This window comes from Notamacropus eugenii, chromosome 5 (genome assembly GCF_028372415.1).
Source record: "Notamacropus eugenii isolate mMacEug1 chromosome 5, mMacEug1.pri_v2, whole genome shotgun sequence".
Lineage (NCBI taxonomy): Eukaryota > Metazoa > Chordata > Mammalia > Diprotodontia > Macropodidae > Notamacropus > Notamacropus eugenii.
The window spans coordinates 66,737,774-66,765,678 of NC_092876.1; the positions used below are offsets into that span (position 1 = coordinate 66,737,774).

At 45.4% G+C, this 27,905-nt stretch overlaps 1 protein-coding gene across 1 annotated transcript; it reads left to right on the plus strand.

Annotated features, from left to right (window-relative positions):
- LOC140504444 (selenoprotein N-like) lies at nucleotides 1-27,905 on the plus strand. Its single transcript, XM_072609375.1, has 12 exons — nucleotides 1-468; nucleotides 1,753-1,870; nucleotides 4,166-4,335; nucleotides 5,648-5,860; nucleotides 6,342-6,466; nucleotides 7,818-7,955; nucleotides 9,805-9,886; nucleotides 15,286-15,474; nucleotides 15,860-15,965; nucleotides 16,164-16,276; nucleotides 16,402-16,503; nucleotides 24,550-27,905. Exons 1-12 carry the CDS (start codon nucleotides 16-18, stop codon nucleotides 24,718-24,720), a joined length of 1,980 nt encoding a protein of 659 aa, XP_072465476.1. The 5' UTR covers nucleotides 1-15; the 3' UTR covers nucleotides 24,721-27,905.

Below are 27,905 nucleotides of genomic sequence, written 5' to 3' on the forward strand. Positions count from 1 at the left end.
GAGGTGCACAAGGCAATGGCAAACCTCTCCTGTATCAGATGCGGTCACGGAGAACCGGCACGACCTAAAGGACTGAACATCGTCCAGCTACATCCTCTGCGGTTCTGGGCCCCTCCTCCTCTGCGCTCTCTCCTCAGCCCCTCCCGCCTTGCTAGCCTCGGGCCCCGCCCCACCTCGGGCCCCTCCCACATCAGGCCCCGCCCCCGGACGGCCAGGCTCCTCCCCTCCCCCCACCCAGAGGGGGCCTGGCTGGCGCTGAGGGGCCGGAGTCCCGCAGCCGCCGCCGCCGCCGAGGTCGCCATGGTCCGGGCCCGCAGCCCGGGCCGGCAGCCCCGCGACCCCCCGGATGCCTCAGAGCGCCCGACCCGCTGGGGCCTGGTCCTGCTCGGGGCGCTCCTTGCAGCCATCGCCGCCGCCGCCGCCCGGGGATACGCGGGCTACCGGGAGGCCCAGGCCGCGGCGCGGAGGGTCAGGCCCTGCCCGGGGAGGGGAGCGGGCGGACGGAGGAGCTGGGGGGCTGCGGAGGCCCTGCGGGGCGAGGCGGGGAGGGATGCGAAGAGGGGGGAGGGGCGCCCGCCGCCCGTCCTTCCTTCTGTCTGTCTGTCCGTCTGTGCGGCTAACGGTCTGGCCCATCGTGTGAGCCGGGGAGCGGCGGCGTGGGACCGAGGGTCCGCCTGAGTGTCTGCCTGCCGAGGGCGGAGCGTCTGCCCCTCCCCCTCTCCTCTCCCTCTCTCCCTCCCTCTCTCTGTCTCCCTCTCTCGCTCCCTCTCTCTGTCTCCCTCTCTCTCTGTCTCCCTCTCTCTCTCCGTCTCTGTCTCTCTCTCTCTCTCCGTCTCTGTCTCTCTCTCTCTGTCTCTGTCTCTCTCTCTGTCTCTGTCTCTCCCTCTCTCTCTGTCTCACTCTCTGTCTCTCTCTCTCTCTCTCTCTCTGTCTCTCTCTCTGTCTCTCTCTGTCTCTGTCTCTCTCTCTCTCTCTGTCTCTCTCTCTGTCTCCCTCTCTCTCTCCGTCTCTGTCTTTGTCTCTCTCTCTGTCTCTGTCTCTCTCTCTCTCTCTCTGTCTCTCTCTCTGTCTCTGTCTCTCCCTCTCTCTCTGTCTCACTCTCTGTCTCTCTCTCTCTCTCTCTCTGTCTCTGTCTCTCTCTCTCTCTCTCTGTCTCTGTCTCTGTCTCTCCCTCTCTCTCTCTGTCTCACTCTCTGTCTCTGTCTCTCTGTCTCTGTCTCTGTCTCTCCCTCTCTCTCTCTGTCTCCCTCTGTCTCTCTGTCTCTCTGTCTCTCTCTCTCTGTCACACAGACACACACACAGTTTCTGTCTGCCTCTATCCTCCTCTCTCCTCTCTCCCTGCCTGAGTGTCTTGTCTGTCTGTCTCTCTGACTGTCTGAGTATCTGTCTGCTTGTCTCTGTCTTTTTGTCTGAGTGCCTTCTCTACTTGCCTTTCTGAGTATCATCTGACTGTCCACCCACCTGAGTGCCCTCTGCTGTGTGTCTGTCCAGTTGTCTGAGCATCTGTCTATCTGTCTGCATGCCTGTACTGAGTGTTTATGTGTCAGAGGATCTGCCTGCCCGAGTGTCTGCCTGTCTGAGTATCTGTCTGAATATGTCAGTGTCTTCTTGTCTGTCTGTCTGTCTGATTGTGTGCCTGGATGGCTGGCTGACCGAGTGTCTGCTTGGCTGGTTGGCTGGCTACCTACCTATGTCTGCCTGTCTGCCTATCTGACTATCCCCGTGTCATCTCCTTATCTTGCTCTGAGGCAGGAGGCAGCATTAAAGTCCCTGGGGACAGAAGGCCTGTACCTGTTCTCCTCTCTGGATTTAGACGGAGACATGTCTGTCAGCCCAGAAGAGTTCAAGCCCATTGCTGAGAAGTTCACAGGTAGCAGGAGAGGTTGGGTGTGGATGGAGGGGAGGATACAAAGGTGGAGGCCAAGGGAAGCAACATCTCTGCAAATAGCAACCGGAGTACAATGACCTGAGCGTCAGACTTGGGAGTCAGGAAGACTTCAGTTCTTGAGTTCGGATGCTGCCTTAGACAGTCACTAATTAGGTGACCCTGGGCAACTTAACCCTCTGTTTGCCTCAGTTTCCTCATCTGTAAATTGGGAATAATAATAGGTATCTCCCAGTGTTGTTGTGAGAATCAAATGAGATAACACACGCAAAGTGCTTACAAATCTGAAAGTAATATATAAATGCTAGTTTTTATTTTTATTAGTTACTACTCCCATTGGCACCAGATAGAACAGAACGCCACTCCTCATCTTCCTCTTCCCCTAAAAAAACATTGCAGAAGCTTAACATATCTTTTTACCTCATCTGGAGAAGTAGAGGGAGGTAATAGACATAGGTTTGGGATGAGGGCATAACCAAAAATAAAGCTGGAAACATCAGGTGGCACTAGATTTTGGAGGGCTCTGAATGCCAGACAAAAGAATTTGAACTTTAGTCAGAAACCAGCCAGAAGACTGGCCCTAAGTAACTCATGAGGACCATTTGTTACCATGGAAAGAGCACTGAATTTTAAGGGTTACATTTAAAGTCCTGGAACCTGAGTTTGAATCAAGGCTGATACATGTATGCCCTGGGTGGTCACGCCACCTATAAAGCAACAGGTTCAGGCCAGGTGACACCTGCAGCCCCTTTCAGCTCCAAATCCCCTATGGGAGGCTCCAATCCGTCTTGATTGAGGATGCCTGTGGATGTGCAGTCTGGTATCCTATTGAAGGAAGGTTATCTAGAATACTCTTTGGATGAGTGTAATGGGGCTTTTGTCCTTAGTTTAACCACCTTCCTCCAGCCCAAGCTGCTTTGCTACTGTTCTCAGACCTGGACTGAGTGCAGCCTTTGGCACTGTCAGCCCTTTTGGAGGAGTTCATTAAAGTGCCTTCAAAACTGAGGAATCTTTTTTTCCCCAGCATAACTGACTTATCTTAGCATCATGTTGATTTTGGCTCTTCTTCCTCTCTTTTAGCCCTTGTTTCTGGAGCAATCTGAGGTCATCCTCTGCCATCCCTTTTCATATGTTCTTTCTCCTTCCTGCTTGGACAGGCTTCCTTTCAGCAATTCGTTTCAGCCTACTTTCATTAAGCTCACTGGGTGCAGTGACCTGTCCTGGAACTTTCTTAGCCCTGATGTTCTGAGCTTTACAAGCATTGGTTGTGAAGTCTTGTGTGCAGAAAAATTCTTAGTCAATGTCCTCTGGGCTCCTTAGTCTTCTGAGCTAACTTTGAGGTCTTTTTAGGTCAGGAAATTTATTTCTAATTTTTTCCTCATATATATTCATCACTCACATCCATATAACCCACTTTTCCTCACAAACCGGGGAAGGAGGCTGTCATTATTTCCATTTTACAAATAAGAAAACTGAGGTTCAGAGAACTGAAATGGCAAGTCTTCAGTCACAGAGCTAGTAAGTGATAGAGACTTGAATTTGTGACCCCAGGTGAACCCTTTTCCCGTACTCCTGCCATCCTGCTTCTCCCCTTCTGCCCTAGGACACCTGTTCATCAGAGATTGGCTTTTCTCAATCTGCTGCTGCCATCTGCCTGTTCAGTCCTGTTCTCATTCTTTTCACATTCTCTGGTCTGAGAATGGTTGGTATACTTTTTTCTAGAGGAGGCTTTCCCAGTTTCTTGACATCTTCTTTTAAACCCCTGTTGCCCCTTTAAGTAGTGACCAACTGCCTTCATTTCTTTTGGGGGGGGGGAGGCGTTGTTTCTTTTTTCAGTTCTTTCTTGGTAGGTGACCTCTCTCTGCTTGGTGCTTTGCCCTCCTCTGGTATTATAGGATTCTTCAACCTATAACTAGGTATTTTTTTCTTGACTTATTTGAGTATTTCTGTTGTTTAAAGGTTCTTTGTGTTTTCAAAGTAGTTTAGATGGGCCTAGTCTAGAGTGTGCATACACACACACACACACACACACACACACACACACACACACACACACACACACACACACACACACACACACACACACACACACACACACACACACACACACATATATATCCCTGGCCCAGATGGGAATGTAAGATGGGGAAGGGAACGGAAATGTGTGGTCCCCTCCTACCGGGGTAGGACCTGGGGCTCAGAGAGGGGTAATGTCTTGCACAAAGATGCACAGGTTTCCCCAGGGAAGAGCAGAGCATTAATTACTTCTGTGCCCCATAGGATCGATGTCCGTCACTGACTATGAGGAAGAAGAGAAGTCAGCACTGAATCCCAATGAGATGCTCTACCCAGAAGAGAACCTGTCCTCAGAGGAGAAGCTGTCTATAGTGGCCCGATTCCAGCCCCTGCTCCTAGAGACCATGACAAAGAGCAAAGATGGTTTTCTGGGAGTGAGTAACAAGGGTTCTTCCCAAATCCCTCCTCAGGCAGCAGGAATTCTGAGGTGTCTGTCTCCTGCTTTCTCACCCCACCATCCTAACTTGGGAAGTAGGGATATGTAGGGCATCGCGTTGCTTACCCAGGAGTACCTGGGCCAGGTACTGCACCCAGACTATTATTTTTCATGTTAGATTTAGAGTCAGAGGACCAGATTCACATCCTGTCTCTGTCATTTACTGCCTCTGTGATCCTGGGCAAGTCTGTTTCCTCCTCTCTTAAGAAAAGAGATTACACCCAGCAATCTCTACCATCCCTTCCAGTGCTAAATCTAGGATCCTTCAGTTTACACCATTGGGAGTACAACCATGGTGTGGCTAATCCTGACATCATTTTAATTTGACTGGGATGTATTTTAATGGTATGGTTTTATTGACTGCACACTTCTCATCTTGTAATGATTACCCAGGCTAATGCTGCAATGAAATTATATTCCCTAAGTACCCAGAGACCCAAAATTGAAGAGGTGGACTGAAGATTTTGCTGGTTCTGGTGGTCAACCAGCCTACATTTAAAAATCTGTGGCCAATAATGTGTCAAGGAGATGTACAGATAATTGAGAGAGAGCTGACTTACGTACAAAAGATGCTGAACACAGAGCCCATGGCTCACAAGTCACCCTAAAGCCCCAGCCATTCAGAAGGGGAGAGCCCCACATGGGGTGTGTTTGTGATTTGAGGAAATACACTTTAAATTCATCTCTCTGGGAGCTCCCAACAGTTCTTGCTGCCTCACCTGGCCCTTCCCCTTCTTACAGCATAATCTTCACCTCTCCAGAAGAATGGGCTCTCACAGAGCAGGCCTAGTAGAAGGGTGGGAATAAGACTGGAGAGGTGCATGGGGGCTTCAAATTGTTGTTTGTCCTTCGTTCTCGAAGAGGACCATGACATCAGGAAGGTGGTACCATGACATGCAAGTGAATTGGATGTAAGTAAGAGAGGGCTGTGCACAGTTACCAGCCTCACTCTCCTCCGGAGCCATCTGGGTCCATTGGCAAGATCAAGACCAGTGGAGATAGCCCTGGGGGCTTCAAGTACCAGGCAGTGAGAGGTCAAGTGGCTGGGAGTCAGAATGTTTACATAGCAGGAACCCAGATGCACAGGACCAGTCACTTCCCACCACCCACCTTCGTTCTTTGGTAAAGGCCCTGGTTATTCTGCTGAACCTTCTGCCAGGCAGAACCCCCCTGGTTACTGCCAGTGACTAGGGAGGCCCAAGTCTTCCATCTCACAGCTCTGTTCACCTTGACCCTTTCCTGCCTTCTAGGTTTCTCATCTTGCCCTATCTGGGCTTCAGGAATGGAGGGCCCCTGCCTCAGAGCTCATGGAGTTCTCTGCTCGCCAGTTCAAGCCTTTTCTGCCCCCCAGGACAAACATGGAGCTGGGAGAGCCCTGGTGGGTTATCCCCAGTGAGTTAAGCATCTTCACTGGATACCTCTCTAACAACCGCTTCTACCCACCTCCTCCCAAAGGCAAAGAGGTGAGGAAGGGACATCCAGCTCCAGCATTTCTTAAGAGCAGGGACTGTCTCCATTTTCTGTTTCTGTTAGCAGCTCTTAGCACAGAATTTGACACATAGTAAGTGCATGCTAAGAGCTTTTTCATTTCATTCCAAGCCTCTGAGAACAACTGGAGGAAGCTGGGGGAAAGGGCACGTATCTTTCTAAAACTAAGCTACCTAAGTCAGCAGAGACCGTGGAGCCCCAGGACAGATGCAAGGGTCAGGTCAAGGGCAAGATCAGAGGCATTAGTTGAACTGTTGGTGTTGGGCCCCTCATTGGAGACTGGCAGGCTCCTGAATAACTCCCATGCATCAGTGGTAGAGACACAGGTACCAAAGGAAAGAAACATCAAAGCTTTCTAGGTAAAGGACACTTTGCTCCAACCCATTGACAAGTGGAATGAAGCAAAAGGCTCTGCCACTGAGTGCCAAATTGGCATTGAGGCCTTGTCTCCCACAGGTCATCATCCACAAACTGCTGAGCATGTTCCACCCAAGGCCCTTTGTGAAGACCCGCTTTGGGCCCCAGGGTGCAGTGGCCTGCCTCACGGCCATCAGTGACTCCTACTACACCGTGGCTTTCAGGTGAGCACTGACCCCCTCTGGTCATCTGGGATGGTGGAAGGGAAAGGAAGACAAGACTATGGGCAGGGAACTGCCCAGGAAGCACCTGAGCCTAAGAGGGAGGGCAGAGGGGTGAGAACAATCCGTTTTTCATTGTATTAAGTGGCTCTAGAAAGAAATTGGATGGAAGCAATGTTTGCGCCACCCGACTTTGTGTTGATTGTCCTTGGGAAAATTAGCCACAGATTTCAGTTCACTAGATCATCCTGTACCCAGAGCCTTTGTTTAACTTCTTAGGTGTTTCTGCCCTTTGAGCAGGTGGAGCCAGCTCTCCTCCAGTTCAGTGCCTGCTGTGTGCCGGGCATTGTGCTAGGCTCTGAGGATGAAAAAGTCAGCCTCTTGCCCCCAATTCCTGTCCCATAGAGTATTCTCTTCCCTGACCACCCTACAAAAGGGTGCTGTAAAAGCAGAGGTGTCAGAAGCAGCCTGAGGTCTGCATGTGGACTGCAGAAACTAGATTAAAATAGAATTGGAAAGCATTTCACGAAAACAAAGAAGTACAACACAACCGATATCATGTCGCATTTTAGAACTGAGTCGATATGAGGCAGGAACAGAGACCTTCTGTATGGAGCGACACCACTGATAACACCAAGTTAGAATGCTGGGCTTGGAATCAGGAAGATCTAATCCAAAACCAACCAGAGACACTAAGGCTTGACATAAATCAAGCCTTCAAGCCTCGGTTTTCTTGTCAGTGAAAAGGGGTGGAGCACCCGCCTCAAGGGCTGCTGTGTAGAGCAACTAAAATAATGCATGTAAAGTGCTTTGTAATATCAGTCCTATGTAAATATCAGCTGTTAACACAGTTTATCTTCTGCTCTTCTGTTTTCCCATGTGACTAAACTGAACCTCTCCTGAATATTTCATTTCACCTAGGTCAGGAGTTTAAACAGCCCCCAGACAGCCTTTGCAGAGGCAGAGAAGGATGTTTGGAAACTAAAACTCGGCTCTTTTTCCCAGCCATCCCCAGGATTCACCCTTGGTTGTGTTTCCTTTCCCTCTACCTATGGGGGAAATATTTAATTCCAGATTACTAGACTGTCCCATTTCCCTTTCTTGTTCTCATGAACTAATATCTGAGCTCTGAGGCATGTGATAATAGCTTTGTCCACTCCTGTAAGGTGTAATTTTTCACAGTACAGCACCCTGTGTTTATGAAAATTGTCAAGTAGAAGGTGTAGGATATATAACAGGGAGCCAGAAAACATTCTGACATCCTCTGCTGAAACCCTGCTACCCTCCCTCAGTCCCACTGTGGAAAGCAACTAGTGCCTCCTCGTAGCTGTGCCTCCTTCCCTTCCGGCCACAGGATCCACGCCGAGTTCCAACTCAACGAGCCACCCCACTTTCCCTTCTGGTTCTCTCCAGGACAGTTCACTGGGCACATCATCCTCACCAAAGATGCCACCCATGTCCGTGAATTCAAGCTCTTTGTGCCTAATCACAGGTAGGATCCCAAGGGAACTTGGGTTGGGGTTCAGGAGTCCCAAAAGATATGTATCCCTTTGGGGTTTTCTGGGAATTAGGGGCTCTGGCTTGTTCCCCTGTTGGAAGCTGCTGCCAGTATCTCTTTCACCTTCCCCTTCCTCACTCCCTGGAACTGATCTGTTGGGAGGGATCTGGAGCCTAGCTGCTTTAGCCAGGAGGAAATAGTGGGGTCTGAGGTAGGATGTTGTACCAAATGGGCTCCATGCATTAGCCACCTTCTGGCATCTGGCTCTTCCATCAACATCCCCAATCTAACAATTTGCACTTGTTTCCAAAGTGCTGCACTCAGAAACATCTGCCCTGGGCCCAGCTTGCCTTCTTTCATTAATCACTTCTGCCATCAACGTCCCTAAGGGCTGAGCACAGAGAAGGGAATAGGAACACAGTCCAATGGAAGGAACACTGGGCCAGGGATCAGGAATCATCTCATCCCAGGTCATGACCTAAGTAAATCACTTCCCCTCTCTAGCCTTCAATTTCCTCATCTGAAGTGGGAAAATATAACCCTGCCTTACCTACCTCCCAGGGATGGGGGTGGGGGGAGAGGGTGGAATGCTATGCAAATGTGAGGTAGGGGAAATAGCTGGGAGGCTCCAGAGGAAGGGCTGGAAGGGAGAATGGAGGAGCAGGGAACTCCACTGGGCACCTCCCCTGCTCCCCACAGACATTACCTGCCCCCTCCCCAGGAAGGGGAAGGAAAGTGCCATAGATGGTTGTGATCAAATCAGAATGAGAAAACTGGGAGCTGGGCCATGGGAGAGGGCAAGGGTAACTAGACCAGTGGGCTGCCACACTATCATCATACAGATCCGCAGGCCCAATTCCTCACTTGGTCTGTGTGGCTCACCTAAGGAGAGAGGAAGAGCTCAGAATCTTTAAAATCCCTCTGAGCTTAGACTGGACATCAGGCCAGCAGAAGGACTGGGTTCTGATCTAAGCCCTGAAAATAATGTTACAGTAGAAATCCTGCTGAACTGAAAGTCAGGAAGGAGAGCTGTTGAGATTATGGTAATGATACTTAATAGCTCATGTGACCAGACTTCACTTTTATCATCTGTAAAATTGGAATACTTACACTTATCACAGGGGTTGTGGGCAAGGTGCTTTGTGAATCTGAAAGCATTCTAGTTATACACCTTCTAATGATCTCTGCCCTAAACGGCAAACCAGCCCTCAGAAGTTCCCACCTGAGCTTGTTCCTCTTGACTTAGGGGGAAAGTAAGTCCTAGAGCTCCGCCAAGTGGCAGATGCAAACATTGCTTCAGGTCAGGAGAAGCTGGCCATCTTATAATCAATCCTTCCAGCTCAGAGGAATCCTTAGGCACACAGCAAAAACCCTGGAGAGGGTGTGAATGTCAGGTAGGCCACCTGCAGCCACCAAGATGCATGCGCAGCACAACCTCAGGATGCCCATCCTCAGGGAGCTGAAGCTGAGTGTAGACACTCGACCCTAAGCCATGTCTCCAGAGCCTTCCCCTCCCCTTTGGAATCTCACCAAAACCGTGTTCTTATTAACAGAGTTCCTTCTTGGGTCTTGACCTCTCTGGCCATCCCCCTGTCCTGTAGCTCACCTCTTCTGATGATCACCCCAAAGAGCCAGACCCTGTACCTGCATCAGTTCCCTTTTGCCCGACCCTGGAGCTCTGTTTTCTAACCATGGCCCAACTGATCTGGTGACACAGCCACCAGGCAATGGATGTGGAGATGTGCTAAGAGAGGATAAGCAACTTGACCCAAGGTCAAGAACAAAGCCCTGTCCATGTCCTACCCCTAGTAGGCTCCCTATTCCAACGGGTTCTTCCTGCCAGGTCTCTGAACGTGGACATGGAGTGGTTGTATGGAGCTAATGAGAAGAGCAACATGGAGGTCGACATTGGCTACCTCCCTCAGGTACGCATGTCTCTGCTTCCTTGGCCAGGCCCATCTGCAACATCACCACAGTTCCCTGTCTCCGTCCTCTCATGTTAGTTATACTACCCAGGATCTAAATTTTGTATGGGTGGGTAAGAGTATGGTGTCTACTGCCCTATCACCCTCCTAGCCATGAAGTAAAGGCATTGGGAGAGCACAGGGCTCCACACACTTGCCTGTGTAAGCTACGAGAGGACATGTTCACTTTCTGATTAAGAGTAATCCTGTTTCCCACTGAGGTCCAGGGTGTTAGCTTGAAAGAGCAAAGCCTGGCATCTCCCATCATGAGGTCCCTCCTGGGACAGTGCCATAAGGATTCTGGTCAAGGTAGCCTAAAGAAGGGCAGACAATCCAGCTCCCACATAATTACTCCCACAAAAACCTAGAAGCAGTACCAGACTTAGTAGCAATTAAAAAATTCAGTGAGTAATGCCATGAAGTGATTTCATCCACCCCAGAACTATACAAATAGACAGAACCCCATAGGCAATAGGAAAGGGGGGGCCCTGCCAGCAAAGCCCAAACCAGAGCAGAAAAACAAGACAGAAGCTTCCCAGAGTGATGAAGACAGACCAGAGCTACTGGTAGCCTTCAGGGGCTCATGTGGAGGCAGTGAGAGTGGAGAGCTCCTGTGAGAAAGCTCCAGGGTAGCTAGAAACGATGGCATTGACCTTGGAAACAAATGGCAGTGATGAGTGCAGACAGTGCACGGATCACAGATCCCAGGCCCAGAAGCCTTCTGTCCTAAGTTCTGGAGATGCAGCGCTCTCAACTTGTGAGCCTAAGATCTTCACCTCAGAGAGGTGGAGATCAGTGTAAGAACCCAAGCAGGGCCAGCCACCCCATCCAGAAGCCCACATGGGGCGGAGCCTGGCTGTGACACAAAGCCACAGTTCAGGAGCTGAAGTCCAGGGGGATGAGTCAAAAGAAGATACTGACCACTATAAAAAAAATTACTGTGGATCCAGCGATACCTAAAAATCAAACCAAGGAGAGAGTTATTCTGTAACAACTAGAGCAAACATTCACAGGAGTAAATGGACTGTATTAGCACCTAGAAGAAATTCAGCAAGAGATAAAGAGTTAGATAAAAATTCTGGAGACAGAATTGGAAGGAGAATAAATAACTTAAAACAGAAAGTGGTGAACTTTACCCAAGTAACAGACACCCTGAAAGCTAGAATAGACCAAACAGAAATCAATGACTTCATTAGACAACTAAAAAATAAAAGAAAAATATAAAAAGATGATCAAAAATAAGAGGAAAATGTAAGGTATATAATAGCAAATATAACTGACTTGGAAAGCAGGTCAAGGAGAGATAAATTTAAGAATCACTAGACTCCCATGAAAACACCAAAAAAAGCCTGGACACTACATTTCAAGAAAAAAATGTAGATCACCAGTATATTACAAATAAGAGGGCAAAGTAGAGATGAAACAAGCTCATTAAGAACCTCCTAAAAGAAGCCCTCAAATGAGAAGTCAAAACCCACAGCTTCTACATCAGAAAAAAATAATCCTGAAAATGGCCAGAAAGAAAGTGGTCAAGTACTAAGAAATGACAAGCAGAATCACACAAGACCTGTCAGCTGCTAACATAAACAAGAGGAAATCTTAGAATACAATAGTCCATAAAAGACAGATTTACAACCAGGAATGACTTACCTTACAAAGCTGAGTATAATCCCAGAGTGGATAGAATGTGGATGCCAAGCCATCAGGGAAGAGCCATGGGCTTTGCACTTGTCCCAAGGGGTGATGATGACCTGTTGGAATCAAAGGTTTTGACCATAGGCTCAGAAGTAACTCCCCTGTATCCTTTACTGTGTAAATAAAACCATTTTATGCTTTTTGTGGGGGAAAAAGTAAATCAGTTCCCTTGATAAGTTACAACCTTGGTGCTGGCAGTTATTCCATTCTGGGAGAAATGTCAGGGGGTTCTTCGGTTAGAAGGAGCCTTGGTCTACTAGTTACCCTGCCTGTGTAACAGCCACTGATTCCATTCCGAGTTACAGAGGTAACTGTACTATGTCATCAAACCTACTGCCTTAGCCTAACTTGCTGCAACTTGGCTGCTGCATCTCTTCAGCTCTGCTCCATCCCCTTCCCCAGATATTTTGAATGGGAGGGTCAAGGATTTGCTCCATCCTCCTCCTGGCTGCCTTTAGGGGGCTTCTACCATCTTCCTCTTTATAAGAAGGGAGGCCAACTATTGTCTAAGGATCCCTGCCTCCTGGACTAAGTCTGGGCCCTTGGCAAGTCATTGCCTTGGCATCAGCAGTCCTTTTGTGAGAGAAGCACCAGGGACCCTGACTAGGAGGAGGCACTCAATCTTGAAGTCAAGAACAACCTGGCCTTTTTTTAGTCCTAGTCATACTGAGAAAGGGGCCATCCCTCCCCTTCAGGTATTGCCATCATCCCTGTCACCTTAGAGGCAGCTAGTAGCACAGGGGACAAGGTACTGGGCGGAGTCAGGAAGACCCGAGCTCCAAACCAACCTCAGTCACTTCCTCACTGTGGGACCCTGGACTATACACTTAACCTTCTTATCTCCATTTCCTCAACTGTAATGTTATAAGGATCAAATGAGATGATATTTGTAAAGTGCATCCTTTCAAGAGCTTTTGGTTTTCTTGGTGCCTTTTGTTCTCACATCAGTCATTTTAGAATGTACCTTTCCCTTCCCAGGAAGCTTTCTTTTGCAACAAAATAAAAGCCCATTAAGCAAAACTAACCAAGACATGTACAGTCTATGTCTAAGGAGACTGCCCATTCATCGTCTCCCACTTGTCTAACAGTAGGGGGAGGCTCTCCTTATCTCTTCTCCCAGACCAAGCTTGGCCCCTGCAACTACATGAGGTTCCCTTAGGTTTTATGGCCTTTTTTGTTTACATGTTGAAATCCTTATGGGCATCATTTACTCATTTTAGCTTTGCACGGGCCTTCTCCACATTTGTCAGGAGCCTTCCCATGTACAGCACAACCACATTCCATTATATTCGGGTACCACAGTTTGTTTACTGAGTCCAATCTGTCTACAAATATGTTGGTGTATTTAGAATCTGTCTTTGTGTCGTTGACCTCCTTGGGATTTAAGCCCAGGCCTGCGATCTCCAGATCACAGGGTGTGGGCACTTTCAGTCACTCTTAGCATAAGCCCTAATTAATATCTCCTAGGATTAGGCCACTTCTCAGCTCCACCCAAGCATGTTAGTGTGTCTGTCTTCCCACAGTCCTTTTGACTTCAACTCTTTTTGTCTTTGTCATCTTTACCAGTTTGCTGAGTGTGAGGTGAAACTTTAGAGTGAATCTAATGTGTGTTTTTCTTACTAGTGGAATTTTTTTTCACTAAGTTGTTAATAGTTTGCAGTTCTTTTTTTAAGAACTGGTTGTCCTTACTTTTGGAGCATTTCTCCATTAGGGAACAGCTCTCAGAAGGGCCTGTTTTTTTGTACCTGATTCTGTTCTGCTGGGCATTACATGAGGCCCAGCTCTCCCATCAGGCTGCAGCCTAGGAGCACCTTACCTGCCCTCTGTTTTGACACTAAGCATGTGTGCTAGTGTGACTAGAGTTAAATATACCTGTTTTCTGAGCAGTGCCTCCTCTACCATCTCCTACTGACTGTATTTATCACCATTTTCTCTTCCATTTGGCAATTCTGCAGTCACATGGGAGCTAGCACAGGAATCTCCTCTCTCTCAGATTCCCTAGTATTCCAGAATAAGAACCCAGGGCTAATCAGGTCTTTCACTCCAGAGAAGCCTCTCCTAAAAGAGTTGGCCTCTCAGTGTGGCAAATTTTAGAGACCACATTGGGCAGGGCTGGAGGAAGTTCTCACTTTGTGAGAACAAACTTTTTGAGTGGCTCCCTGTTACCTCCAGAAAAAAATACAAACTCCTTGGCCTAGTATTTGAAACCCACCCCAGTCTTGCTCCCAGCTCCCTTATTTCCTGATCCACCCTTTCACACATTTCACATCTCAGTCAGACTGGCCCCTACCTGTGTGCCATATATGACTTTCCATCTCCCACCTCAGTGCCTTTGCACACCTGGAATGCAATCCCTCTTCTCCATCGCTGCCTCTCAGTATCCCTGGCTTCCTTCAGAGCCGAACCCTACCTGGGCCTGCTCCTGCCTGAACCCTTTCCCAACCTCTCCACCAGTGCTAGCTCTGCCTCTTCAGATTACTGTGTATTACTTCCCAAATCCTTCTGATAGAATGTAAGTTCCTTAAGGTCAAGAAATGTTTGTATCTCTATTCCCAGCGTCAACCACCTATCACATAGATAACTTGATAACTGTCTGGTGAAGTAAATTCTCACTTTGTCCAAAAAGCCTGATGTTTTCTCATCTCCATCTCCTCAGAGTTCAGGCAGGTGCCCCGCTAGCCATTCCTGGGTTAAGACAAAAGGTACCTTAATATGGCAGCCCCCTAGATTTCACACCTGCCCAAACATCAGGGTTAGGGATGTCTTTACCTTTCATGTTGCATGAACAGACTTCTTGGGCAGTCTGGGAAAACCCGTGGATCCTGTCTTAGAATAAGGTTTTTAAATGCGTTAAATAAAATAGAATTACGAAAGAAACTAATTATTTTGAAATGTAGTTATCAGTTTTTTTTTAAAGTTCATGAACTTCAAGATAAAGCCCCTTTTTTAAGAGAAGGTATAGAATAGGTCACTCAGTCTTTCCCAAGTCACTACTGATATTTGAGGTTTTTAAGAATAATAATGTTTTTATTGATGTGTCTTTAAAACATTGCTATGACTTCAATGTTCTGAATGTGTCTGACCCACCAGGTCTGCTTCACTGCATGCCTAGAGCCCCCCGTTCTGTGCTGCACACCCCTGGTATGTGGGAAGGGCCTTTCTTAGTGTAAGCAGGAGGCGTACAGGTTCTGCCCATTATGCCTTCCAGAGTGAGGACAGGTAGACACTGAGTAACTAATCATTCATATTTGCAAGAGGTGGCAGTCTGAGATAGAAAACTGAGTTTGGTCACAAAAATGCAGCCAATCTGATTAACCCATCTGGGAATCACACCTGCCCCTTGGGACCATACTTATCTAACCATCCACATTTGACTAGTTTCATCCACCTCTTAGTCCTTCTGATCTTGTCTTTCTGTGCATGTTCTAGATCAGCTCTCTTTAGGCATGGCCTGTCTTTTCCTTTAAACTGAGTTATCTGAATATAGACATAATGGTACTGACTTCCTCTGCAGCACCCCCAAATTGCCCAGGATGAAGTCCTAACCAAAGGGCTTGCTCAGGAAGCTGCTTCTGCAAAAGAAGCACGTGCACACCCCTACACAGACCCAGCATCACTCCTCAGGGCGCTCTCATTCATCACTGGCTGCTTCATTCTTCTCACAGATGGAGCTCGAATCCCTGGGTCCTTCAGTGCCATCTGTGATCCAGGATGAAAATGGCGATGTGATTGAGAGCCGCCTGCCTTCCGGGGACCCCATACAGTTCGTGTTTGAGGATATTGTGTGGCAGCGAGAACTCAGCTGGGAGGAGGCAGCCCAGCAGCTAGAGCTCGCCATGTACCCATTCAAGAAGGTGAGGCTTGACCAGGGACAGAAGACAGAACTCATAAGAGCCCTTTCAGAACAGATGTTGGGAGCTACTGGGAAGATGAGAGGCTAGGGCTCACTCAGATTGGGGGGGCTCCCAGGCTGGAAGAAAATGGCATTTCAAAGGAGGAAAATGTGTTATTTGAGGATGAGCAATGGGCAGTTCTCCCACCAAGAACTTGAGGTTACATGGGATTAATAGGAGGAAGCTTTGCCAAGAAAAGAACGAGTGTCTGGTCCCCGGCTTAGCATTGATCAGTCATTCAGTAAGCTTGGTCTCTGTGAAATGAGGATAACCTGACTGTAGGGCAGGAGGCCTGTTGCGTTCCCCCAACCACAGAAGATTCTCAATCTTCATCTCTCCTCCCCAGGTCACCTACCTGCCGTTCACTGAGGCATTTGACCGAGCCAAAGCCGAAAACAAACTAGTGCACTCCATCCTGCTCTGGGGGGCCCTAGATGACCAGTCCTGCTGAGGTGAAGGACTGGGGTAAAACGGGAGGGGTATGGGGAAGGAAAGGGACTTAAGACCACCTGGGACCCCTGAGGTATCTGAGAAGACAACAGATTCACGCACTGGAATTGTGAAAGACCTAGTGGTCACAAAAGTGGCTAGAGCTCTCAAAGTGAGCTACATTGTCTCCTACATTATATCCTGCTTTCTCCCTGGAGCAGGTTCAGGGCGAACTCTCCGGGAGACAGTCCTGGAAAGTTCGCCCATCCTCACCCTCCTCAATGACAACTTCATCAGTAGCTGGTCCCTCGTGAAGGAGTTGGAGGAGCTTCAGGTGAGTAGGGCTAAAGGAGGTCCCTCTCCCTGCCCCTGAGCTCCATGGCATCTAGGGAGAGCACTGTGGGAAGGTTTGGGGACTGAGCCACCAAACTATTTACTGCCCTACTGTTAACTCCCTAGAATAACCAAGAAAATGAATTCCACAAGGAGCTGGCCAACCTGCACCTGGAGAAGTACAGCTTCCCGGTGGAGATGATGATCTGCCTACCCAATGGGACTGTGGTATGTGCCCCTCCTCACTTACCTGCCTGCCCTACCCACCAACATTCCCTTGCCTCAAACACCGGTTGAGTGCCTGCTGTCTAGTTGGAGGCAGGTATAGGGGAGACAACAAGACTTACTCTTCAGTATTTCAGCCCTCCCCACCCACTCCAGGATGATGGTCATTAGTTGCTGTGGCCAACATTTCATCTGATGGCTAGCTCTGCAGGGATCCTTTCTCCACCAACCTTGGATGAGCTTAAACAGCAAGTAGAATGCCTTAGGACTTCCTGGGCCCAGATTCTGCCATGCTCTTAGACTACATATAACAACAGCAGCAGCAGCAGCTAACATTTATATAGCGCTTACTATGTACCAAGCACTGGGCTAAGCACTTCACAAATATCATTTCATTTGATCTTCACAACCACTCTGTGAGGTAAGAGCTATTATTATCCCCATTTTACAGCTGAGGAAACTGAAGCGAACAGAGGTTAAAATGACTTACCCAGGGTCACAAAGCTAGTTAGTGTCTGAGGCTGGATTTGAACTCACATCTACTTGACTCCAGGTCCCATGCTTCATCTACTCTGCCACTAATTCCTGCATCAGAGGAGGTCTTCAATTCCAGAAAATTTACTCACATTAAAAAAAAACACTGGAGAGAATCTTAAATTAAGTGATTGTGCCGTAGGACTGACAGACCAGTCAGGAAAGGCTTCATGGCTGCATGGGACTGAATTGCACTTCACAGGGTTTATATCAACAGCAGGGAATAGAGAGAGGGCATTCCCAGCAGGAATCTGGCAGAGATGGGATCGGGGAATTGGCATATCTTATTAAAGGGACAGGGAAAAGAGAGGCCCCTCAAGAGTAGAGTGTTTATAGGAAGAGTTAAGGGTGGAGAGCTCAGGTAGGACTAGACAGAGGAGAGACTTGAAAACCAAGCTGTCTGGATCTGGTATGAGATGGAGTAATAATGATAATGATGATTCTTAAAATTTATTGTGTTACTTTTAGAGTTTGCAATTCACTTCCATATACTCTCTCACTTAATCCTCACAACAACCCTGTGAGGTAGATGACTTGCTCAGGATCACACAGCTAGTTTTGAACTCAGAGATTCCTGACTCCAGGTTCAGTACTCTGTCCACTATACCACCTAGTTGCCTCATAGGTTCTTTTTTTCTATTTATTTGTTTGTTTGTTTATTCTTTCATTCATTTGATCATTAATTCTTTCATTTATTTTTAATATTCCTTTTTTTTTAAATTTTGAGTTCCAAATTCTTTTCTTTTTAAAATTTTCAGTTTTCAACATTCACTTCCACATAATTTTTAATTTCAGATTTTCTCCCCATCTTCTCCCACCCCCACCCCAAGATAGTATGTATTGTGATTACCCTTTCCTCCAATCAGCCTTTCCTTCTATGACCGCCACACCCTTATCCTCTTCCCTTCTTTTTTCCTGTAGGGCAAGATAGATTTCTACATCCCATTGCCTATATATTTTATTTCCTAGTTGCATGTAAAAACAGTTTTTTACATTCATTTTTAAAGCTTTGAGCTCCTCATTCTGTCCTTTCCTCCCTTCCCACCCATCCTCATCGAGAAGGCAAGCAATTCAAAATAGGTTATACATGTGTGGTCATGTAAAACACTTCCATAACAGTCATGTTGTAAAAGACTAACTATATTCCTCTATCCTGTCCCACCCTCTATTTATTCTATTCTCTCTCTTGACCTATCCCTCTACCAAAGTGTTTGCTTCCTATTATACCTTCTCCCAATCTGCCATCCCTTCTATTATCCCCCCTTATCCCCTGTCTCCCTGCTTTCCTGTAGGGTAAGATAAACTTCCATACCCAATTGAGTGTGTATGTTACTCCCTCCTGAAGCCAAATCTGATGAAAGTAAGGCTCACTTATTCCCTTTCACCTTCCCTTTTGTCCCCTCCATTGTCAAAGCTCTTTCTTGCCTCTTTTATGTGAGATGATTTATTACATTCTGCCTCTCCCTTTCTCTTTCTCCTAGTATATTCCTCTCAACACTTAATTTTCTTTTTTATATTCATGTTCAGCTCACTCTGTGCCCTCTGTCTCTCTCTCTTTCTCTCCGTCTCTCTCTCTCTCTAGATATATATGTACACATACACACATATATATGTAGGTATATATATATATGTGTGTGTGTAGTGTGTGTCTGTATATATATGCATATGCATATATATCTGTATGTGTATATATGTATGTACGTATATTTATGTATGTGTATATATCAGATACATATACATATATACGTGTGTATATATATATATATATATATATATATATATATATATATATATATATATATATTCCCTCCAACTATCCTAATACTGAGAAAGATCTCATGAGTTACAAATATCATCTTTCCATGTAGGAATGTAAACAGTTAACCTTAATAAGTTCCCTTATGGTTTCTCTTTGCTGTTTACCTTTTCATGCTTCTCTTGATTTTTGTATTTGAAAGTCACATTTTCTATTCAGCTCTGGGCTTTTCATCATGAATGCTTGAAAGTCCTCTATTTCATTGAAGTTCCATTTTTCCCTTGATGTATTGTACTCAGTTTTGCTGGGTAGGTAATTCTTGGTTTTAATCCTATCTCCTTTGACTTCTGGAATATCATATTCCAAGCCCTCTGATCCCTTGGTGTAGAATCTTGTGCTAAATCTTGTGTTATCCTGATTGTGTTTACACAATACTTGAATTATTTCTTTCTGGCTGCTTGTAATATTTTCTCCTTGACCTGGGAACTCTGTAATTTGGCTACAATATTCCTACAAGTTTTCCTTTGGGAATCTCTTTCAGGAGGTGATCAGTGGATTCTTTCCATTTCTATTTTATCCTCTGGTTCTAGAATATCAGAGCAGTTTTCCTTGATAATTTCTTGAAAGATGATGTCTAGGCTCTATTTTTTATGATGACTTTCAGGTAGTCCAATTATCTCTCCTGGGTCCATTTTCCAAGTCAGTTGTTTTTCCAATGAGATACTTCACATTGTCTTCTATTTTTCATTTGTTTTTTGGTTTTGTTTTATAATTTCTTGAGTTCTTGTCAAGTCATTAGCTTCCATTTGTTCCTTTCTAATTTTTAAGGAATTATTTTCTTCAGTGAACTTTTGGACCTGTTTTTTCATTTGGCCCATTCTGCTTTTTAAGGCATTCTTCTCTTCATTGGCTTTTGGACCTCTTTTGCCATTTGGATTAGTCTAATTTTAAAGATGTTATTTTCTTCAGCATTTGGGGGGGGGGTCCTTTTAGCAAAATGGTGACTCCTTTTTCATGATTTTCTTGCATCACTCTCATTTCTCTTCCCAATTTTTCCTCCACTTCTCTTACTTGATTTTCAAAATCTTTTTTGAGCTCTTCCATGGCCTGAGACCAATTCATATTTTTCTTGGAGACTTTGGATGAGCTTTGACTTTGTTGTCTTCTTCGGGTTGTATGTTTTGTTATTCCTAGTCACCAGTGACATAAGAAAATACCTCTTCAATGAGAAAGTAAGAGTCTGTGGTCTGTTTTTTTTCCCGTTTGCTTATCTTCCTAGTCAATTACTTGACTTTTGAGTTCTTTGTTAAGTCGATGGCTCCAGAGGCAGCTGCCTATCCAGTTCCTTTACTTTTGAGCTCTTTATTAAGTGAGGGGCTCCAGAAGCAGTCTCCACTTCAGCAGTGGCTGCCACTGCCCTAGGGCTGGGGCCAGGGCTGAGGCCATTGCTGGGGCTAGACCATAGTTCCCTTTCAGCCAAGTGAGAGACCCTTCCCACTGACCTTCAAAGATGTCTGGGATATTTGTGGATTGAGAAATCTGGAAACTGCAGCCATTGCCAGCAATTCAATCCCCTAAGGCCTGCTCCAGCTCTGACCATGCTGGCATGGCCCACTCTGAACTGTGCTCTGCTCCCAGCCTGGTGTGATAGACCCTTCCTGTTGACTTTCCAGATTATCTTGGGCTAGAAATTTGCTTCCATCTCTCATTTTGTGGGTTCTGCTGCTCTAGAATTTGTTTAGAGTAATTTTTTACAAGTTTTTTTTTGAGGGATTTGGGAGAAGAGCTCTAGCAGGTCCCTGCTTCTACTCCACCATCTTGGCTCCACCCTCCTTGCCTCATAGGTTCTTGAGCAGGAAGGTAACATGATCAAAGCCATGTTTTAGGGTGGGAGAGGAGGAATACCTTTTTTTTCTTTTTTCTTTTATATTTATTGAATATCTTATTTTTCCCCAAATACAAGTAAAAGTAATTTTAACTTTTTTAAAATTTTAAGTACCAAATTCTCTCCCTTCCTCTTTCCCTTACCTCCCCTCTTCTTGGGAAGGCAAACAGTTTGATATAGGATATACATGTGCAGTCATGCAAAACATATTTTTATCTTAGTCATGTTGAGAAAGAAAACACCAAGAAAAAATAAAATTTAAAAAATTGTGCTTCCATCTGCATTCAGACTCTTATCAATTCTTTCTGGAGATGGATAGCATTTTTCACCATTCCAAATTGCTCTCCAGAATGGTTGAATCAGTTCACAACTCCACCAGTGGTGCATTTGTGTCTCACTTTTCACACATCTCCAACATTTATCATATTCCTTTCCTGTTATATTAGCCAATCTGTTAGGTGTGGAATTGGTTTAATTTGTATTTCTCTGATCTATAGTGATTCAGAGCATTTTTCATATAATTATAAGTAACTTTACTTCATCAGAAAACTGCCTGTTTATATCCTTTGACCACTTATCAACTGGATAATGACTCTTTGTTTTTATAAAATTGACTTAATTCTTTATATATTTGAGAAATGAGGCCTGTGTCAGAGAAACTTGCTATAAAAATTTTTTCACAGTTATGATTTTGTTGTTTAGTCATTTCAGTTGTGTCCAATACTTCATGACTCCATTTTTTTTGGCAAAGATACTAAGAGTAGTTCACCATTTCTTTCTTCAGCTCATTTTATAGATGAGGAAACTAAGGCAAACAAGGTTAAATTATTTGCCCAGGGTCACAGGAAAAATCTGAGGATGGATTTAAGTGCAGGTCTTTCTGACTCCATGCCTGAGTCTATTCTTTGAACTACGTATTTTCATCCATCCTGGTTTTTCCTCGTTTATCCTATATTCTCTCTCCTTTTACCCTATCCCTCCTCAAAAGTGTTTTGTTTCTGACTACCGCCTCTCCCAATCTGCCCTCCCTTCTATCACCTCCTCCCTTCCCCTTTCTCTTATCCTTTTCCATCTACTTTCTTGTAGGGTAAGATATATTTCTATACCCAGCTGAATGCATATGTTATTTCTACTCTGAGCAGTTCTGATGAGACTGAAATTTAAGCACTCATTTTTACCTCTCCCATTTTCCCCTTCACTGTAAAAGCTCTTTTGCACCTCTTTTTTGTGAGATAATCTATCCTATTCCATCTCTCTTTCCCCCTTCTCCCAATGCATTCCTCCACATCCCTTAATTTTGTTTTTTGAAATATTGTGTCGTCATATTCAACTTATACCCATGCCCTCTGTCTATGTATACTCCTTGCAACTACCGTAATAATCATAAGGGTCTTAGAAGTTACAAGTATCTTTCCATGTAGGAATGTAAACAGTTTAACTTTACTGAATCCCTTATGATTTCTCTTTCCTGTTTATCTGTTTATGCTTCTCTTGAGTCTTATATCTGAAAATAAGATTTCCTATTCAGTTCCAGTCATTTCATTAGGAATGCTTAAAAGTGCTCTATTTCATTGAAAGACCATTTTTTTCCCCTGAAGGATTATACTCAGTTTTGCTGGGTAGGTGATTCTTGATTGTACTCCTAGCTCATTTGTCCTCTAGAATATCATATTCTAAGCCCTCCAGTCCCTTAGTGTAGAAGCTGCTAGATCTTGTGTAAACCTGATTGTGTTTCCACAATACTTGCATTGTTTCTTTCCGAATATTTGCAGTATTTTTTCCCTGACCTGGGAACTCTGGGATTCAGCTATAATATTCCTAGGAGTTTTCATTTTGGGATCTCTTTCAGTAAGTGATCAGTGAGTTCTTTCCATTTCAATTTTGCCCTCGATATCAGAGCAGTTTTCCTTGATAATTTCTTGAAAGATGATGTCTAGGCTCTTTTTTTGATCATTGCTTTCATGTGATCCAATAATTCTTAAATTATCTCTCTCTGGTCCATTTTCCAGGTCAGTTATTTCCCACTGAGATCTCAATTTCACAGTTTCTTTTATTTTTTTTTTTTCATTTGCTTCCACTTGCCCAGTTTGTTTTTTTGGAGAGTTAAAGGCAAGGCAATTGGGGTTAAGTGATTTGCCCAAGGTCAGACAGGTAGTAAGTGTCAAGTGTCTGAGGCCAGATTTGAACTCAGATCCTCCTGACTCCAGGACTGGTGCTCTATTCACTGTGCCACCTAGCTGCCCCCCAATTTTTTCTTCAGTCAGTTTTTATACCTCCTTTTCCATTTGGGCAATTCTACTTTTTAAGGAGTTATCCTCTTCAGTGGATTTTTATGCCTCTTTTACTATTTGACCAATTCTGGTTTTTAAGGTATTATTTTCTTCAGTGTTTTTGTGTCTCCTTTACCAACCTATTAACTCTTTTTTCATTATTTTTTTTCATCATTCTCATTTCTTTTCTCAAGTTTTCTTCTGCCTCTCTCATTTGATTTCAAATCCTTTTTGAGCACTCCCAGGAATTCTTTTTTGAGCCTGAGATCAATTCAAATTTTTCTTTGAGGCTTTAAATATACCAGTTTTGACTTTGTCTTCTTCTGAGTTTGTGTTTTGGTCCTCTGTCACCATAGTAACTTTCTATGTTTCAGTTCTTTTTTTTTGTTGTTTACTCATTTTTTCAGCCTGTTTTTTGACTTTTAACTTTATGTTAAGGTGGGGTTCTACTACCAGGTTGGAGGGGGTACTCTCCTAAGCATAAGGCTTTTTTGTGCAGTCATTTTCAGAGCTACTTCTGGGGTAACTGTAACCTGAAGTTTTCACTGGAGGTACTGTGAACTGTAACTTTTCAGCTTTTCCAGGGGGTATGATCTAAAGCAGGACTACGGGCTGCTTAGGATAATCAGGCCACTTGTGGCAAGTCAAAGTTTTTGGGTGACCAGTGAAAAAATGTTGATGAAAACATCCTTTATATGTAGAAGAAATCCTTTGGCATGCCACAAGAGACCCAAGGGGTTGTGCAGGCCTGATCTAATGAGAGGTGTATTTACTACTATGATCTGTGAGAGACCATAAGTACTGTTTTCTGCCCTGGAACTATGACTAGGGTCCTTGCTCCCCAGTGGCTACAAGCTCTGATGTGCTAGTTCTCCTTTTTACCTTGGGACTGCACATATGGGTAATGAAACAAAGTCCTGATCCCAGTATCAGCAAAAGGAGCTTGTAAATTCCTTCTGACAAGTTGCCTAACCCCCTTATGGTCCGTGGGCTGAGAGCTCTGGAAGCTGCTGCTACCAATTCAGTTGCCTCCAAGGCCTGATGCTGTCTTGTGGGTACATTGTCTGCACCAGATTGTACACCATTCTCATTCCAATATAACAGACCTTTCCTGCCAACCTTCTAAGTTGTCTTGGGCTGTAGAATTATTTTACACTGTCCTTTTGTGGATTCTACCATCCCAGAATTTGTTTTGAGGTGTTATTTAAAGTTGTTTGGAGAAGAATTTGGGAAAGTTCAGACAGGTCCCTGCCTTTTCTCCACCCTCTTGGCTCTGCCCTTCAGGAACACCTTTAACTGTGGGGCTTAAGCCAGAACCACAGCTTTCCCATCCTATTAACCAGGGAGACCCAGAGAAAGAACATGATTTCCCCTGCCCAGTTCTGAGTAGCTAACAATGGGATCCAGACTCAGGTGAGGAACTTACAGCCTCGAGGCCATATGTGACCCTCTAGGTCCTCAAGCATAACCCTTTGACTGAATTATTGAGGGCCATGCTTGAGGACCTCAAGGGCCACATATGGTCTTGAGTCCACAAGTTACCTACCCCTTCACGCTTGTGGATCCTCTGCTTAACCTTCTCTTACCTGTTGCTTCTTTTCCAGGTGCATCATATTAACGCCAATTACTTCCTGGACATCACTTCCATGAAGCCAGAAGATATTGAGGCTGGTGTCTTCAGCTTCTCATCTACCTTTGAAGATCCATCCACAACCACCTATGCACAATTCCTGAAGGAGGGACTTCGCCGAGCTCAGCCCTTCCTTCATCACTAGAACCCCAGCCAAAATGTCACAGAGCTGGATAAACTTTCTTATTTCAAGCTGGCTTCTTTCATTCCCCAGTTGTGACAGAAATTCCCCCATCAACCATAAGAGTAGAGCTGATTCTAAAGCCAGAATGGTTCTTCACACATTTCAGTCCCGCAGAACTCTCTCCAAGTTGCAGCTACTGGCCTTGGCCTGTTTAGAAACCCTAGTAATGGTGTAGGTCTCATGATTTCTAGAGTTTCCTATGGGGAAAGATCCACTCTATTGGCCCTGGCACCTGAGGACTTGGCAACCCTGGAGCCCTTCCTTTTGTTCTCCATTGGAGCTATGGTATTGCCTCTAGCTTATCAAAAGCATGCAAGTTATCAAGACAAGAATCCACCCGTCCATTGGGGAAGGAGAGCTGGGATTCAGTCTAGAAGGCACCAAACTATATAGGTATTGCCTGGCTGCCTCAGGCCAAAGGAGACTCCGTTGTCCATCCTTAGCAGCCTCCTGCTCCCCTGAAGTCTGCACTGACTGTTTATTTCTGTTGTCTTCTTCAAGATTTAGGCGAATTGACCCAACTCCTGTGGTTCAGTTCAGAAGAGCAAGGAAGACTGAAGCTCGACACAGCTATATCACCAGGAATACCTCTAGTCTAGTCTCAGTTTTTCAATGAGAAGCCAGGTTTTGGTGGGGACACCAAAGACAGAAGAAGACAAGTCACAAGAGGACCAGTGTAGGAGCAGGTCCAAGACCTGGGTAGTCAGACCTCATCCCAGCCATCCTACTTGGTCCTTGTAAGATGGGGGCCTGTCATCCCCAAATACTGTTTGGAGTCCTTTGCTTGTTTCCTGCCCCCTTGAATCACTGTTCAGCAGCCTTGTAGTCATAGGACCCCATAAGCCAAATGCTTATTGGTAAAGTAAGGATATCTGGCTCCTGGAGCTGAGCCAAGCACTGCAGCTCTGGCCTTGAGAAGTGGAAACCAGGATGCCTCCTCTCCCATGCAGTTCAGTCCTTGGGTACTCCCCTGAGTGCAACCTTGAGGCCACATCATGGAGTGAAAAGAGCCTAGATGTGGAGGCCAAAGACTTGAGTTTAAATCCTGGATCTTCTGCTTATCTGCATGAGTCAGAATCCAGATTTCAGGGCAGGAAGGGACTTCATTGGCCACCCAGGCCCACTCATACCCAGAAAAGAGGCGCCACTACACTATACCCAACAGGGGTTTGTCCTACCCCTAATGAGGAGAAAACCTATTACCTGCCCATTCCACCCTTGATGGTTAAGGAGTTTCTCCTTATGTCAAGCCCAATTCATGTCTGCCTCTTTTCACTTTCTCCCTATTGCTCCTAGGTTCTGCCTCATGGGGCCAGGCAGGATATATCCGCAGCTGACATCTCCTCAGGTGCTTAATGTGAAGCAGCTCAGTAGGTGCTTGTAAGCTTACTGAGAGTAAGCAGTCTGCCCTTGCCCTGGGGCACATTACTCAGCTTCTGCAGGCCTGCTTGAAAAATGAAGGGGTTGGATTAGATAATCAATGAAGCTTCTTCTGATTCTGTTAAAAGTCTCACTTGACACCAGCTATCTAAGAAACAGAATTAAGCTAGTTGTTTTGTTTGGCCTACTAGACCCTCAAAACCCTCTCAAGTCTTGCTGGAGCTTCCCTCTCCTAGCAGAAGGATTTTTATAAGTGATCCCAGTGGGACTTTTTAGTCCCAAATCAAGAAGCATTTATTAAGCACATATAGTGTGCAAAGCACTGTGAGAGTCTGTACCAACCCAATATAACATTTTTTTCCAAAAAACCTTGCTTTTCAGGAAATGAGTAGAAAAATATTGAGCATTTAAAAGCCATAACTATTAGAGAAAACAGGAAACCAAGCTCTTCTCTGCTCTTGGAGCCATACTTTCCCTCCCCCACCTCCCTTTGACCCCCCTTCCCATAAGGGTCAGGCCACCACCTCCTGAGTTAATATTCAAGGCCATGGTGCTGGAGCGCCTTTTTTATACACATATAAAAGTATTTTTCCTATTTGTACTTTCTAGTCCACAAAGTTTGTAGATATTTTTGATAACTCCACTGAGGAGGAAAAGGGATTTCTGTTCTCTGCCTGCAGCTGTTCTTTATGATGGCTTGGTCCTAAATCCCAGATGGGTCAAGCTTGATGTCTTCTTGACAGTAACTGGAAAGGAAAGAAAATTCCCTCTTCCTTCTCTTCACATTTTTAAACATTCCTTTGAGGGAACAGATTACCATTGTTCAATGATTACCTATCTGCCTTCCATGCCCTTTCCCTCAGGGTCCCCCTATCCAGATGAAGACATCCTTAGTCTCTAGTCCTTAGGGTCTGCAGGCAGTCCTAACCAGGCCATTGACTTCCCCCTGTCAGGGATAACAGCTGACCACTCCCTTAAGGCTCAAGAAATAATATTGCTGTGGACCCCCTAGCCTAAGTTCCCCAGACTCCAGGGCCCCAAAAAAAGGGTTAGTACAGTATCAGCAGCCAAATTACATTCTTGAGCATTATGGAAGCCTGTGCAGTCTCCTGGGTCAGTTCAGATAATTGTCCATGGCATTAGTCAGTGTTACCACTGCAGCCCAGCAATAGCTGAAAGGCAAGGTTATTTGCAGACTAAAATATTTAATCCCATCCTGACACCCCCCTTCTTGGAAAAGGAAGATAGAACAGCTCAGCTCTGATCATTGCTTTGCAGTTCTGAGAGGTGATTATGTCTAGCAACAATATGGGATAAAGAACAGGTGATTGTTGACCTGAGAGACAGGTGCTGCCTGAGAAGGAAAGAGAAGCAAGGTGCTGCCCCCAGCTTTTCCTGAATCATGTCTCAGTGCAGAGTTTGAAGGGTATCCAATGTGGGTGCTAAAGATGACAAAATTAGCTGTGTATCATCCCCCATTCAGTGGTGGGAAGTAATTAAGAATTGCCCATAGGGGGTTTAAATATCAATGAGTTGAAGTATTAGCCTATGTGACTAATTGTTTCGTTTGATTATAATATTGACCTATTGAGTATTCATACTTCTTTTTAACTAATGTCTCTAGTTACTGTACACCATAGATGGGGCCTAGAGCCTTAATCCTGAAGGAAATAGTGGGTAAACTCCCTTCTCATGTTCCCCTTTTACCTTTTCTCTGTTGTATACCAGTGCCAACCTCATGTGTTCTAATAAAGTCATGGAAAATA